Source organism: Hylaeus volcanicus, chromosome 9 (assembly GCF_026283585.1).
Source record: "Hylaeus volcanicus isolate JK05 chromosome 9, UHH_iyHylVolc1.0_haploid, whole genome shotgun sequence".
Classification (NCBI taxonomy): Eukaryota; Metazoa; Arthropoda; class Insecta; order Hymenoptera; family Colletidae; genus Hylaeus; species Hylaeus volcanicus.
The window spans coordinates 3,348,158-3,359,149 of NC_071984.1; the positions used below are offsets into that span (position 1 = coordinate 3,348,158).

The 10,992-nt window shown below is 38.5% G+C and overlaps 2 protein-coding genes across 5 annotated transcripts; one reads left to right on the forward strand and one right to left on the reverse strand.

Moving 5' to 3' along the window:
• Positions 1–715: 715 nt before the first annotated feature.
• LOC128882045 (calnexin-like) lies at positions 716–5,370 on the forward strand. 4 transcript variants are annotated; one of them, XM_054133607.1, is made up of 8 exons: positions 716–1,190; positions 1,417–1,666; positions 1,736–2,031; positions 2,109–2,768; positions 2,844–2,984; positions 3,180–3,305; positions 4,331–4,525; positions 4,603–5,370. In XM_054133607.1, the coding sequence occupies exons 2-8, from the start codon at positions 1,426–1,428 to the stop codon at positions 4,657–4,659; spliced, it is 1,716 nt and encodes a 571-aa protein (XP_053989582.1). In that variant the 5' UTR covers positions 716–1,190; positions 1,417–1,425; the 3' UTR covers positions 4,660–5,370. The 4 variants fall into 4 exon arrangements, with proteins under 4 accessions (XP_053989582.1, XP_053989584.1, XP_053989585.1 ...); XM_054133609.1 differs by having other exon boundaries at positions 4,349–4,525; XM_054133610.1 differs by lacking the exon at positions 3,180–3,305 and adding an exon at positions 3,874–3,996 and having other exon boundaries at positions 717–1,190; positions 4,349–4,525.
• Positions 5,371–6,371: 1,001 nt separating this feature from the next.
• LOC128882044 (myotubularin-related protein 6) lies at positions 6,372–10,346 on the reverse strand. Its single transcript, XM_054133606.1, has 13 exons — positions 10,217–10,346; positions 9,822–9,935; positions 9,292–9,454; positions 9,057–9,214; positions 8,872–8,997; positions 8,663–8,797; positions 8,420–8,552; positions 8,121–8,347; positions 7,809–8,059; positions 7,596–7,736; positions 7,402–7,528; positions 7,061–7,324; positions 6,372–6,934 (listed from the first exon to the last, which is right to left on the reverse strand). The coding sequence occupies exons 1-13, from the start codon at positions 10,262–10,264 to the stop codon at positions 6,791–6,793; spliced, it is 2,031 nt and encodes a 676-aa protein (XP_053989581.1). The 5' UTR covers positions 10,265–10,346; the 3' UTR covers positions 6,372–6,790.
• Between the last annotated feature and the right edge of the window lie 646 nt (positions 10,347–10,992).

The following is a 10,992-nucleotide window of genomic DNA, read 5'->3' on the forward strand; positions in this document are numbered from 1 at the left end:
GGGAGTTGGATCTCTATATACTGTCTTCATGATATATATGATAATACCATTGAGCTCTATCCTAGGATAGATAGGATTTAGGATAAAACTCAATGAACTACACTCTCTGTCTTCGTTTTCTATACGAATACAGGGTGTCCCAAAAATGTTGTAACACCTTGAAAGGGGTGGTTCAGGAGGTGATTTGAAACAACTTTTTCCTTAGGGAAAATGTTGTCCGAGGCTTCGTTGAGGAGATATTAACAGAAAACACTGACCAATCAGCGGGCGCTCCATTGGCATACTCGCGCTCTGATTGGTCGGGAAGTGCGGCCGCCTCGCGCTCTGATTGGTTAGTGGTTTTCGTTAATATCTCCTTAACAAAGCCTCGTACAACATTTTCGCTAAGGAAAAAGTTGTTTCAAATCATCTCCTGAACCACCCCTTTCAACGACTTCCAACATTTTTCGGACACCCTGTATAATATTCCAACACAATGCAATACAGTCGGTATGTATTTTCTCCCTCATGAAAATAAACCCTAAAAAATGTAACTACACTCTCTGTCTTCGTTTTCTGCATGAATATAATATTCCAACATAATGCAATCAGTATATATTTGCAGCATATCAAGGCGCTACTACAACGTTCCGTACACCGTTTTTTAATCAACTTCTCCCTCATGAAAATGAACCGTAAAAAATGTAACCATAGCGATTGGGAGCCACCGTGACTGAGTTTTGCAGGGTGCGATGCTCAAGGGAAACTGTATGTCACATGCATATCCCCACGTCAGAGACACGAGCGAAAAAATTCGTTTGTGTTCGAGCAATTTCTCGTTGACTCGAGGGAGCCCAGTCGATACGTCGGTCAACGTCGATCGACGTGAAAAACGATTTTAGAGAGTCTCTCCTCACTAAGTTAGTGTTTTGATTCGTCTATCGGCCGTGGCCCGCGGGATTCTCCTCGATAATTCAATTACTTTCATTAACCGGATCGCTCTATTTTACTATCGCCCGTCCCGTTTCCGGCACCGCCGCTACATTTTGGAGCGCACCACCACGCTGAATCACGCTTACGTGTAATTTAATTACTGTTATTACTTAATCGAATAAATAACCCACCGCTTGGTCGAGTTCGAGGCGTGACTTTTCCGCCGTTACATATTCACGCAGGAATCGATGATCCGCGATTGAACTTCCACGAATTCGGTAAGAACATCTCCTCCTCGCGTTCAGCGCCCTGTTCATTAATTAATTCTGATTTTTAATAAATTAATCGATAAAGGAGCGACTATTCTGTTCCTATCATCCTGTCTTTGAACAAACATTTTCTGCTTACAAAGTACAAGCTTACAAAATACATCATTTTTTGGTTCTGTAATTGATGTTTCAGTATTATATTTGATCAAAAATTTCCTGCGCTCTTTGCTTTCAGGAATATGAGATGGCCAGAATTGTAGCGAACGTAATCGTCTATTTATGTTTACTCTGTAACATTATCACCGCCGACGAAAGTAACGATAACGTACAGGATGTAGCACCCAAGACGGTATACAAGACTCCAGAGGTGTCTGGATACGCTTATTTAGTAGAAACGTTCGACGATGAGGAGAAGTTTAAGGACACGTGGATATTTTCAGAGGCTAAGAAAGATTCCACGGACGAGGACATAGCTAAATACGATGGTCTGCTTCTGGTTACTTTCATAGAGTATTGAAATGCGATAGAGTTACGATACGATACTATTTTTGTAGGGATCTGGTCCGTGGAGGAACCCAAGAAGCACGCGCAGGAGGGCGATCTAGGATTAGTGCTCAAGAGCAAAGCCAGACACGCCGCGATATCTGCTCTATTATCTAAACCATTCCACTTTAAAGATAATCCCTTAATTGTACAGTACGAAGTGAACTTTCAAGAAGGTCAGGAATGCGGCGGGGCGTATTTGAAACTGCTCACCTTGGACCCGGAGCACGAAGACTTGAACAAGTTCCACGACAAGACTCCCTATACCATAATGTTCGGGCCCGACAAGTGTGGGAACGATCACAAGGTACACAGCGAGACTCGTAAACATCCAATCCTCGCGCAACTATTCCATAAATTATTTTCTACTTGTTTCTTATTTAGCTACATTTTATCTTTCGGCACAAAAATCCTCTGAACGGCTCTATAGAGGAGAAACATTGCAAGAAGCCGAGGGAACGTTTGGAAGACTTTTTCAAGGACAAGCAGCCTCATCTTTACACTTTGATCATTCGTCCTGATAACAGTTTCGAGATCAAAGTGGATAACAAGGTTGTCAACTCTGGCTCGCTGCTGGACGACTTCACTCCACCGGTTAATCCACCCTTGGAGATAGAAGATCCATCGGATGTTCAACCGGAAGACTGGGACGACAAGGAAAAGATTCCTGACCTGTCAGCTGTCAAGCCAGATGACTGGGACGAAGACGCGCCTGCTCAAATCGTAGACGAAGACGATATCATGCCCGAAGGATGGCTCGAAGACGAACCACCCATGATTCCTAATCCTGATTCCGTCAAACCGGAAGACTGGGATGTCGAAATGGATGGGGAATGGGAACCTCCTGAGATTCCCAATCCAAAGTGCGCAGATGTACCAGGATGTGGACCGTATAAGCAGAAGATGAAGAAGAACCCGAGGTACAAGGGCAAATGGTCGCCACCCTTGATCAATAACCCCAATTACAAAGGGAAATGGAAGCCTAAGCTCATACACAATCCTAATTACTTTAACGATGAGAATCCATTCCAGATGATGTCTATCGTAAGTGTCTTGGGCATTGTTATTGTTATTGGATCGATTCAATCGTTATACGTTAAATATTTTCACATTTTACAGTTTGCTGTTGGTTTTGAACTGTGGTCCATGTCCACCGACATATTATTCGACAATATCCTTGTCACTGACAACGAGGATGTAGCCAGAAAGTGGGCAGACGATACTTTCGAAGTACGTCGTGCTAGAATCGCAGAGGAAAGCGTAAGTAACTTTGTTTCAACCTCGATTAATTCTTTCTGAACCTATGTCGAACAAGAGTTGATAAGAATATACTGAAAGTCTGGACCGTAGAAGGTTTACGATAGCTTTTTTCAATGATTAAACCTAATTCGACAATAATTCTGATGATGAGAGACTTGTTTAGGAAATGTGATACATGTGCACTGTGACTCTCAGGTAACCTTGTGGGGTCGCATATTGAAAGCTACGAATTATAAACCAGGCTGGTGGGCGCTGTATTTCTTGTACTGCGCGATACCAGTTGTGTTGTATATTTGGTACCTAGTGAAACGGTTTCGTGAGGTATATCTGGTTATTCAAACGTACATATTGCTTTTTATAATACTGGTACATACGCAGTAATACCACAGCTGAGTATTCTATAGCTGCTGTTGTACATATTATATTAGTACCGTATCCTAATTGTATAAATCCTATTTCTTCTTCGTAGATCATTTAACTCTACAGCGCTGTAGCATTCGGACACTTTACTTTCGCAACTTTCGCTTCATTGCTTTATAACTTTGCCTATAATAAAAGATGAAACAATTGAGATATTACATCAAAACGTCTAGTTGATTGAATACGTAAACTCTATAGTTTCGTTAACTAGAATCAATGTTATGATGCAATATATGTATATGTCAGTTGCTTTATCTTTCATCGTAGGAGAAGTTATAAAGCGACAAAGTAAAGTGTCTGAATGTTAAAGTTACTAGCTGTACGTACACATTTGCCAGATATATTACGAAGTAGTAATTCTATTATCGTATGAAGTTTGATACATCTGGAAATTGTGCTTCGTAAATAGTACAAATGCAAAATTGATTATACTTGTAATTACTAGTAATTTTCCAATTATTTCACATAGTGGAGTGTATGGCGCCAGATTGGTACGTTTACTGCAGAACATCCTTGGATGTGGGCTGTGTATATAATAGCTGCTGGTTTCCCCATACTGCTAGTAATATATTGTTGCTGCTTTGCTTCTCAGGTATAACAAAAATCACCTACGTCAACTATGAAAGTATTTCTTTCAGTTCATATATTAAGTCGTACCTCAAATGTGGGTAACAATTGGTCATACGGGTTAATAAAAGTTGAGATAGATTGAATATTCGATGAATCTCGACTTGTACTGCTCTATACAATTAATTATTACCCACTAAGTTATAATGAAAATAGCTCAATAATAGAATTGTGCCCATACAAAATAAAGTGCTTACGTTATGCTTATTTTTAGTGTATAAATTCCACCAAGTATTTAGACGTAAGCAATAATTGTCCATAGTATAGTAACTGTGCAAATGTAAAACCGATTGACGTAGGAAAAATACGACTTAAAGGATGAAGATAAGCAGCCCTTAGAGGTAAACGAGGAAACAACGCCTCGTCAACAAGAAGAGAACGAAAATGAAAGCGAAACTAAGCCAGATAGCACCAAAGCGGATGAAGAAACTGAGAAGGTGAACGAACCAGAGACAGCGAATGAAACTGAAGAGTTAATAGAAAGCGAAGAGAATGTTAGTGAATATATATCTTAGCAAGCTAATCGAAGTAATGTAATTTTGGTGGTTTTAATGGTTGATGTTCTTTCCAGGACAAGCCAGCGATGGGTGGAGATGGACCACGACGAAGAAAACCAAATAAAGAATAGAGTTAATTGAAATTTAAACAAAAAAAGGAATTCATATTGATTAAAATATTTATGCAAAACTTTCACATTCCACGTAACACTTGGTCATTGTGTACGTTAGGGTTTTCAGTGTCCAATACATGCAATACGATCACTAGGAACCAGTTCTTTACCTAAAACTTCTATGTTACTCGGTTCGAGCATTAAACTTTTCATTATGTCATACTTTGAGGCGAATGATTTTCACGTTAAGCATGTTTCACGTATGAATGATAATACTTAAAAAAAAGAAAAAAGAAAAAAAAAACAACTATTTGTAACGAATGATGTTCGGTGTAACTATTTATGCCTTAATAATATGTAACGTAGCGATATGTAACTTTTGTTATTGTATGGTGAAAGTGAATAAGAAAAATTTATTCACGGTTTACGTATAAGAATCATGCGTTTAGATGTTCGTGGATGTCGCGTTGTCTGCTACTTTAACACGGATCGTGCGCGAAAATTACAATATTCAGTTCTCGGTTTCGCAGACGTTTATATTATTCGATGTAACGAACTTTCTAAAACAATATGTTTCATTTCTCTGCCATTACGTTAATAAAGTGTACAATGTGAATGAATTACTTTTATGTATAGCATGATGTTGTATTATTTATAACTGTTAAGTTTGAAATTGTTTGAGTGTAATTAAAAGAATACATTACGAAACTCTTCGATTATTTTCTACGATGAATTCTGGTTTCTTTTATTAACGATCAGATGGAAAATTAGAACACACTAATCTAGAATCATGAAGTACATATACAATTAGGTGTCGTTTTGGAACAATATTCTTTTTTGTTCAAGTGCTGATTGAAAAATTTGTAGTAGATAATAAAACAAAAATTTGTTATCTCAATTACGGTCTTGGCTCATCGAAGAATTCGTTAAATATTGATCTTTCGAAAATTATACAAGGAAGCTTTTTTGTAGAGGATTAAATTATCTACGAAAAATGTTCTATACAAACTTTGTATATAATCGATCTCTTTGGAGATATTCGGCGATTTGTGTTTCTTAACCTACCTGTAATTTTAAAGAATTTGTTTTTCGAGAATATCTCGTCAAATATTGATCTTTCGAAAATTATACAAGGAAGCTTTTTTGTAGAAGATTAAATTATCTACGAAAAATGTTCTATACAAACTTTGTATATAATCGATCTCTTTGGAGATATTCGGCGATTTGTGTTTCTTAACCTACCTGTAATTTTAAAGAATTTGTTTTTCGAGAATGTCTCGTCAAATATTGATCTTTCGAAAATTATACAAGGAAGCTTTTTTGTAGAAGATGAAATTATCTACGAAAAATGTTCTATACAAACTTTGTATATAATCGATCTCTTTGGAAATATTCGGCGATTTGTGTTTCTTAACCTACCTGTAATTTTAAAGAATTTGTTTTTCGAGAATATCTCGTCAAATATTGATCTTTCGAAAATTATACAAGGAAGCTCTTTTATAGAAGATGAAATTATCTACGAAAAATGTCCTATACAAAGTTTGTATATAATCGATCTCTTTGGAGATATTCGGCGATTTGTGTCGAGCCAAATCGGTATACGAGATACAAGTTCCTATCTTGCACGAAAATTTTCGTTTTATCATCTAGTACGAATTTTTCAATCGATGCTTTGAAAAATAAAAGTATTGCTCTAAAACGATACACTCTAATAAATATAAATACATATATCTAATTTATGGAGCTTTATTTCGCGATACTCATTATTTTCTAAATCCTCAGAATGAAACATTAAACTTTATCGTTCCTACATCTTATGATACAATATAAAATAAAAACAGTCTTATTTAAAACGTATCGTGCATCCTTACAAGAATAACTATTATAATACAATTTTATACTAGCGGTTTAAACGAAATTGTATTCCTCCTTCTTAATACTTTCTTCGTTCAAGGGTTTATCATGCTTTGGTTTAAGTACATTAGAAAAAAGAAAAAGAAAGTGTAAATACGTAATCTCTTATCCTACGTTTTCATTGCGGTGAATAATTATTTGTTAAAAATCTATTTTTCTTTCTTTTCCATTGCAGTTAATTTGAACAATACTAACTTACATCGTAAGTACAGATCACGAAGTTATTTACAGGAAGTTAGGGACTAGTAGTCGAAATACTGGAATTCTGAGTGCACGACTTACAAGTAGGCACAGCGCGTTGCGAGAGGTGACCACTGAGAACTGTGTGGTTACCCATGCACCACGTGCACAGCACGTCGCCACACGACCAGCAGTGATGCTGAAAAATTGATATTCAATTCAATTGTAACATCTGCTTACGAAATACGTATCGAGGTTAAATGAAACAATTACAAGTAGATACTATAATCAAATTGGAAATTTGTAAGCGGGTATATACAATTACCTGTCGGTTGAATGCGTCGAACGTAGTAGAACATGTACATTCTTCCATATTGCGCGTCGACTTCCAATCCAAAGCAACCGTCTTCAATTCGTTCTCCAACTGATGCACGTTCACTTTGTTCTTAATGTTCTCTTCGTGATTAGTTGCGTTTTCTATTATCGTTTCAGACAGCGGATCTTTGGTGAACTTGTTGTCGTACTTGTGCTTACCTTGCACCCCTTTCTTCTGTGCGTTGTTCATCGCTGAACCCAGTGAAGCAACTCTCTGTGGAGTTGTAAATAAGAAAAATCAACTACGTGTTAGAAATCTGATCAGTGAAAGGTATCGAAGAACAAGTGTACCTTTACAAGAAGCTTAACGTGGTCTTCCAGGCAACTGGTGTGATCATGCATCACCAAAAGGAAATCTTCGTACGTCTCTCTGGGATGAATGCCATTCTCGAATCTGAAGTACATTCCCCGCCATAAGCTGGAAAATTATTCTTAAGTCTCTGCGTGTTATTCTTTACAACGATGAAAACAAATTTATGTATTACATGATGCTCTGCGGTGCCAGTTTGGGTTGGAGAACACTGCTGGACTCATCGTTGAAGCGATTGCACTTGTAGAGAGGATTTATGTATTCGTGCATGTTGTTCGCCATGTATCCCCACAAGGAGTAAGTTCTCTCTGACACTCTGCGAGTAATTGGTAGCAGTAAGGTGGTTATCCAAAGTAAACACAGGAAAATAGTAGAGGGAGACTAGTACCTGAGGATCTGCCTTTCCCTTTCGGAGTTTCCTATAAAAGTACCATGTTCGCAGCTGTGCACATGGTCATGAAGGGTTAATAAAAAGAGTTCGTTGAACTGAAATTTGTGTGGATACTGTTGCAGCAGCTGGTACGTTGCATCGATGAACTGTGTGAAGATCGGAGCCAGTTCTTTGCTGTCACAGCTGATGTGACCACACCGGTCATTGAACTTGTGCCCGAAGGAGAGCCAGTCTTTTTCTATTAAAGCCTAAAACAATTATTTATAGATAATTTGCATGCAGAGTTTGTGATAATAATTAAATTCTCACTTGAAACCCTTGGATAGTCCTGTAAAATGGGTCCAACAACATAGCACTCAACGAACACACTTGAGCAGTGCGGTCCCAGCCATCGCTGCAGTGCACCACTACACTGACTCCATTAGAAACTGCTCGAGCAATGAACCAAGCAGTTTCTAAAATAGATCTTATGTGTTTGAGCCATCCGCTGCTCTCCAAGCCACTTAGGAATGCGCTCATCGAATTCGTCCTTTGCACTGAAATTAATTAATACGTTTAATACAGACTGTCGTAAATACCAAATAGATAACACTCGGATAATAACTCACGTTCTATGAGCTTGTTCAAGCTAGCTCTCATCACGTGTATGTTCTCTATGCCAAAGAAATGAAACTTTATATTGTCGTAGAAGTTCTCGTTCTCGTATCCCTTCCCTGCAGCTTTGTTGGCGAACGCGTTGATCTAACTCGACAAAGATAAACATTGATACAACATTCACTTTTACGTTACACGTTGAATCACAGGAGCGATTACAATTACAGAAATGCCTTGGTTCGTGATTGTAAACTTACGCGCGGTCGTGTATCTACAACGTACATATATTTGGAATTTGGGTTCGCGCACAGAATATTGTACATCATTTGCTCGTCTTCTGGACACCTCGCGCTGAATCCTGATAACGGCTGACTGCAACGACAAATGGCAGCCTGTAAAATATTTCAAGCGTGAACTTTAAGTGTAGACTTCTGTGTTTGAAAGCTTTCTTATTCGACACGGAAACCTTGTTAGAATGCAGATACGTTAAGACTGGCAGTCTTCCTCTGCTCCTGAACTTTGCGCTGCCTACCAAGGTGCTATTGGCACACGAACTGGGTACGTACAAGTATTTTGGGTAGGTATCGCAGACCTGGAAGGTGGTGTAATGGTATAAATTTGGTATCTGAAGTGGATATCTGAAGCACGCACCTCGTAATTTGTGTTTAAATACGTCAGAGACCATTCTTCGTTCGGAACACCTTGTCTTTGGAACTCGCTTTGTACGTTGAAAAAATTCCATCCTGCCTGCTGCGGCAGAGTGTCTTTGTTGGCTTGGTAGTGAAAACAGTAGAGGTCCTCTATGCTTACTGAAAAGAAGGAAATTAACGTGAGTGTATGGTTCTTTAATTTCGCTTGGAATATAAGGTTTCTCTGTTTCGTTCACCTGGGCAAGATAATTTAGATAAGGTTTGGTATATGTCATGGCAATCTCGTTCCTTTGGAATGATGAACGTTACGTTAAAGAAATGTTTACACTTGATACACAGCGGCGAGCCTGTTGTGGATAAAGGTAGCTTCTCGATGTTCGAGATATGATTGTATAGAACCTGGAATATTAAATATAAGAGATGTTAAGATAGAAGAAAGGTAAGCATGAAGTAGCATCGATTTAATTTGGTAATTTGTGGTGGAAGATGAAGTAACCAAAAGGATTCTATTCATTTACTTTGGGATTGCGTGCACCGTAGATAGCTTAGGCATAGAGAGCAACATAGAGAACAATAGGCATAGAAAATGTTACTTTCTGTCGCTCGACGCTCCACAGTCCTGAATTTGAAATATTAAGGAATATCAAAGGTAGGATTGAGGCTTGATTAAAGCATTGGAAGCTTATGCTTCGAACCATCCCTACGGATACTTCTCTAGAGAAAGATCGTCGTAGCGAAAAGGTCGAAGTAGATTTCCTACTCTTACCCAAATTTTTTTCTTTCCACTCCACTCGGTGAATATCAGGTGTGTGACAGTCAGATAGAGACTTCCAACGGAGTGGTTGTTGCTGTACCTGTCAAGAATCCTCACATTTTCCACCTGAAACCACAACGATAACAGCTGTTACAAACCAAAACAAAAAATATTCCTGGGTCGTTTCGAACCTCGGATATGTACGTTATCGTTAAATACACACACGAAACGCTGGATCGATTTCAAATTGGCTATTCTGGGAAAATACTCGTTCGATACTTTTCTTAATTGACGTTAAAAACAGGCGATAAGGAAGAGAGAACGTTCTGACAGATATCGAGAATTTACGTTGCAGGATTGATTCGAAAGATATTCGTGATAAGTGGAGAAAACGTTCGTGGAAGTACCTTTGGAATCTTTATTTGATCCATTTTGTTTTCCCACTTGTTTTCCATTTCGTTGGATGTTGTTTACACTCGGGGTATCATCTGACAGATTGTGAAATTGGGTACCATTGGGAGCGTACATAAAGGTCACCGCTCAGTAGACCGCTCAGTGAGCGGGGTCGCCGGTGGCGCCATCTTGCGGCGCGGCGCCCAAGCTTGTAAAGAGAATAGTTCCGGCTTTTGTCGCTAGATGGCGCCACCGAGAATTTCTTTGTGGCGACCTCTACTTCAACGAGAGTAAAAGAAAGGCGCGTAGCTTTTCGGTAAAAGCATTTTCCACCGGAAGGCGGGAAAAATACAGGAAACGCCAAGCGCCACCTTTTTCCCAACTTTTTCTTCTTCCGAGAAGCGAAAGAGAAAGTCAGTTGGCGGATAGCGACAAGATAGCGCTTGCCAAAGAAACATCAGAGATAGTTAAACAGAATAAGTCATTCTTCTTGCAAAAGTCCTAAAAGAAGTGTAAATAGTTTTTCTGTATATAAACATATAGTTATTTCTGTAAATAATAAAAATAGTATAGTCGTGTGAAACCAGTGTACATAATATATACATGTATCCTTTCGCGCCTTCTAAATACGCTCCTGCTTAAACGTCGGTAAAACAGAATTTGATAAAATCAATTAAAACAGCCACATATTTATGGCTACTTGGTTCCGTCAATGGTTATTAACTAACTCCGAAGGTTTAACGGAACAAACCAATTTATTATTCTTCAATTTATTATTTACTATTCTATA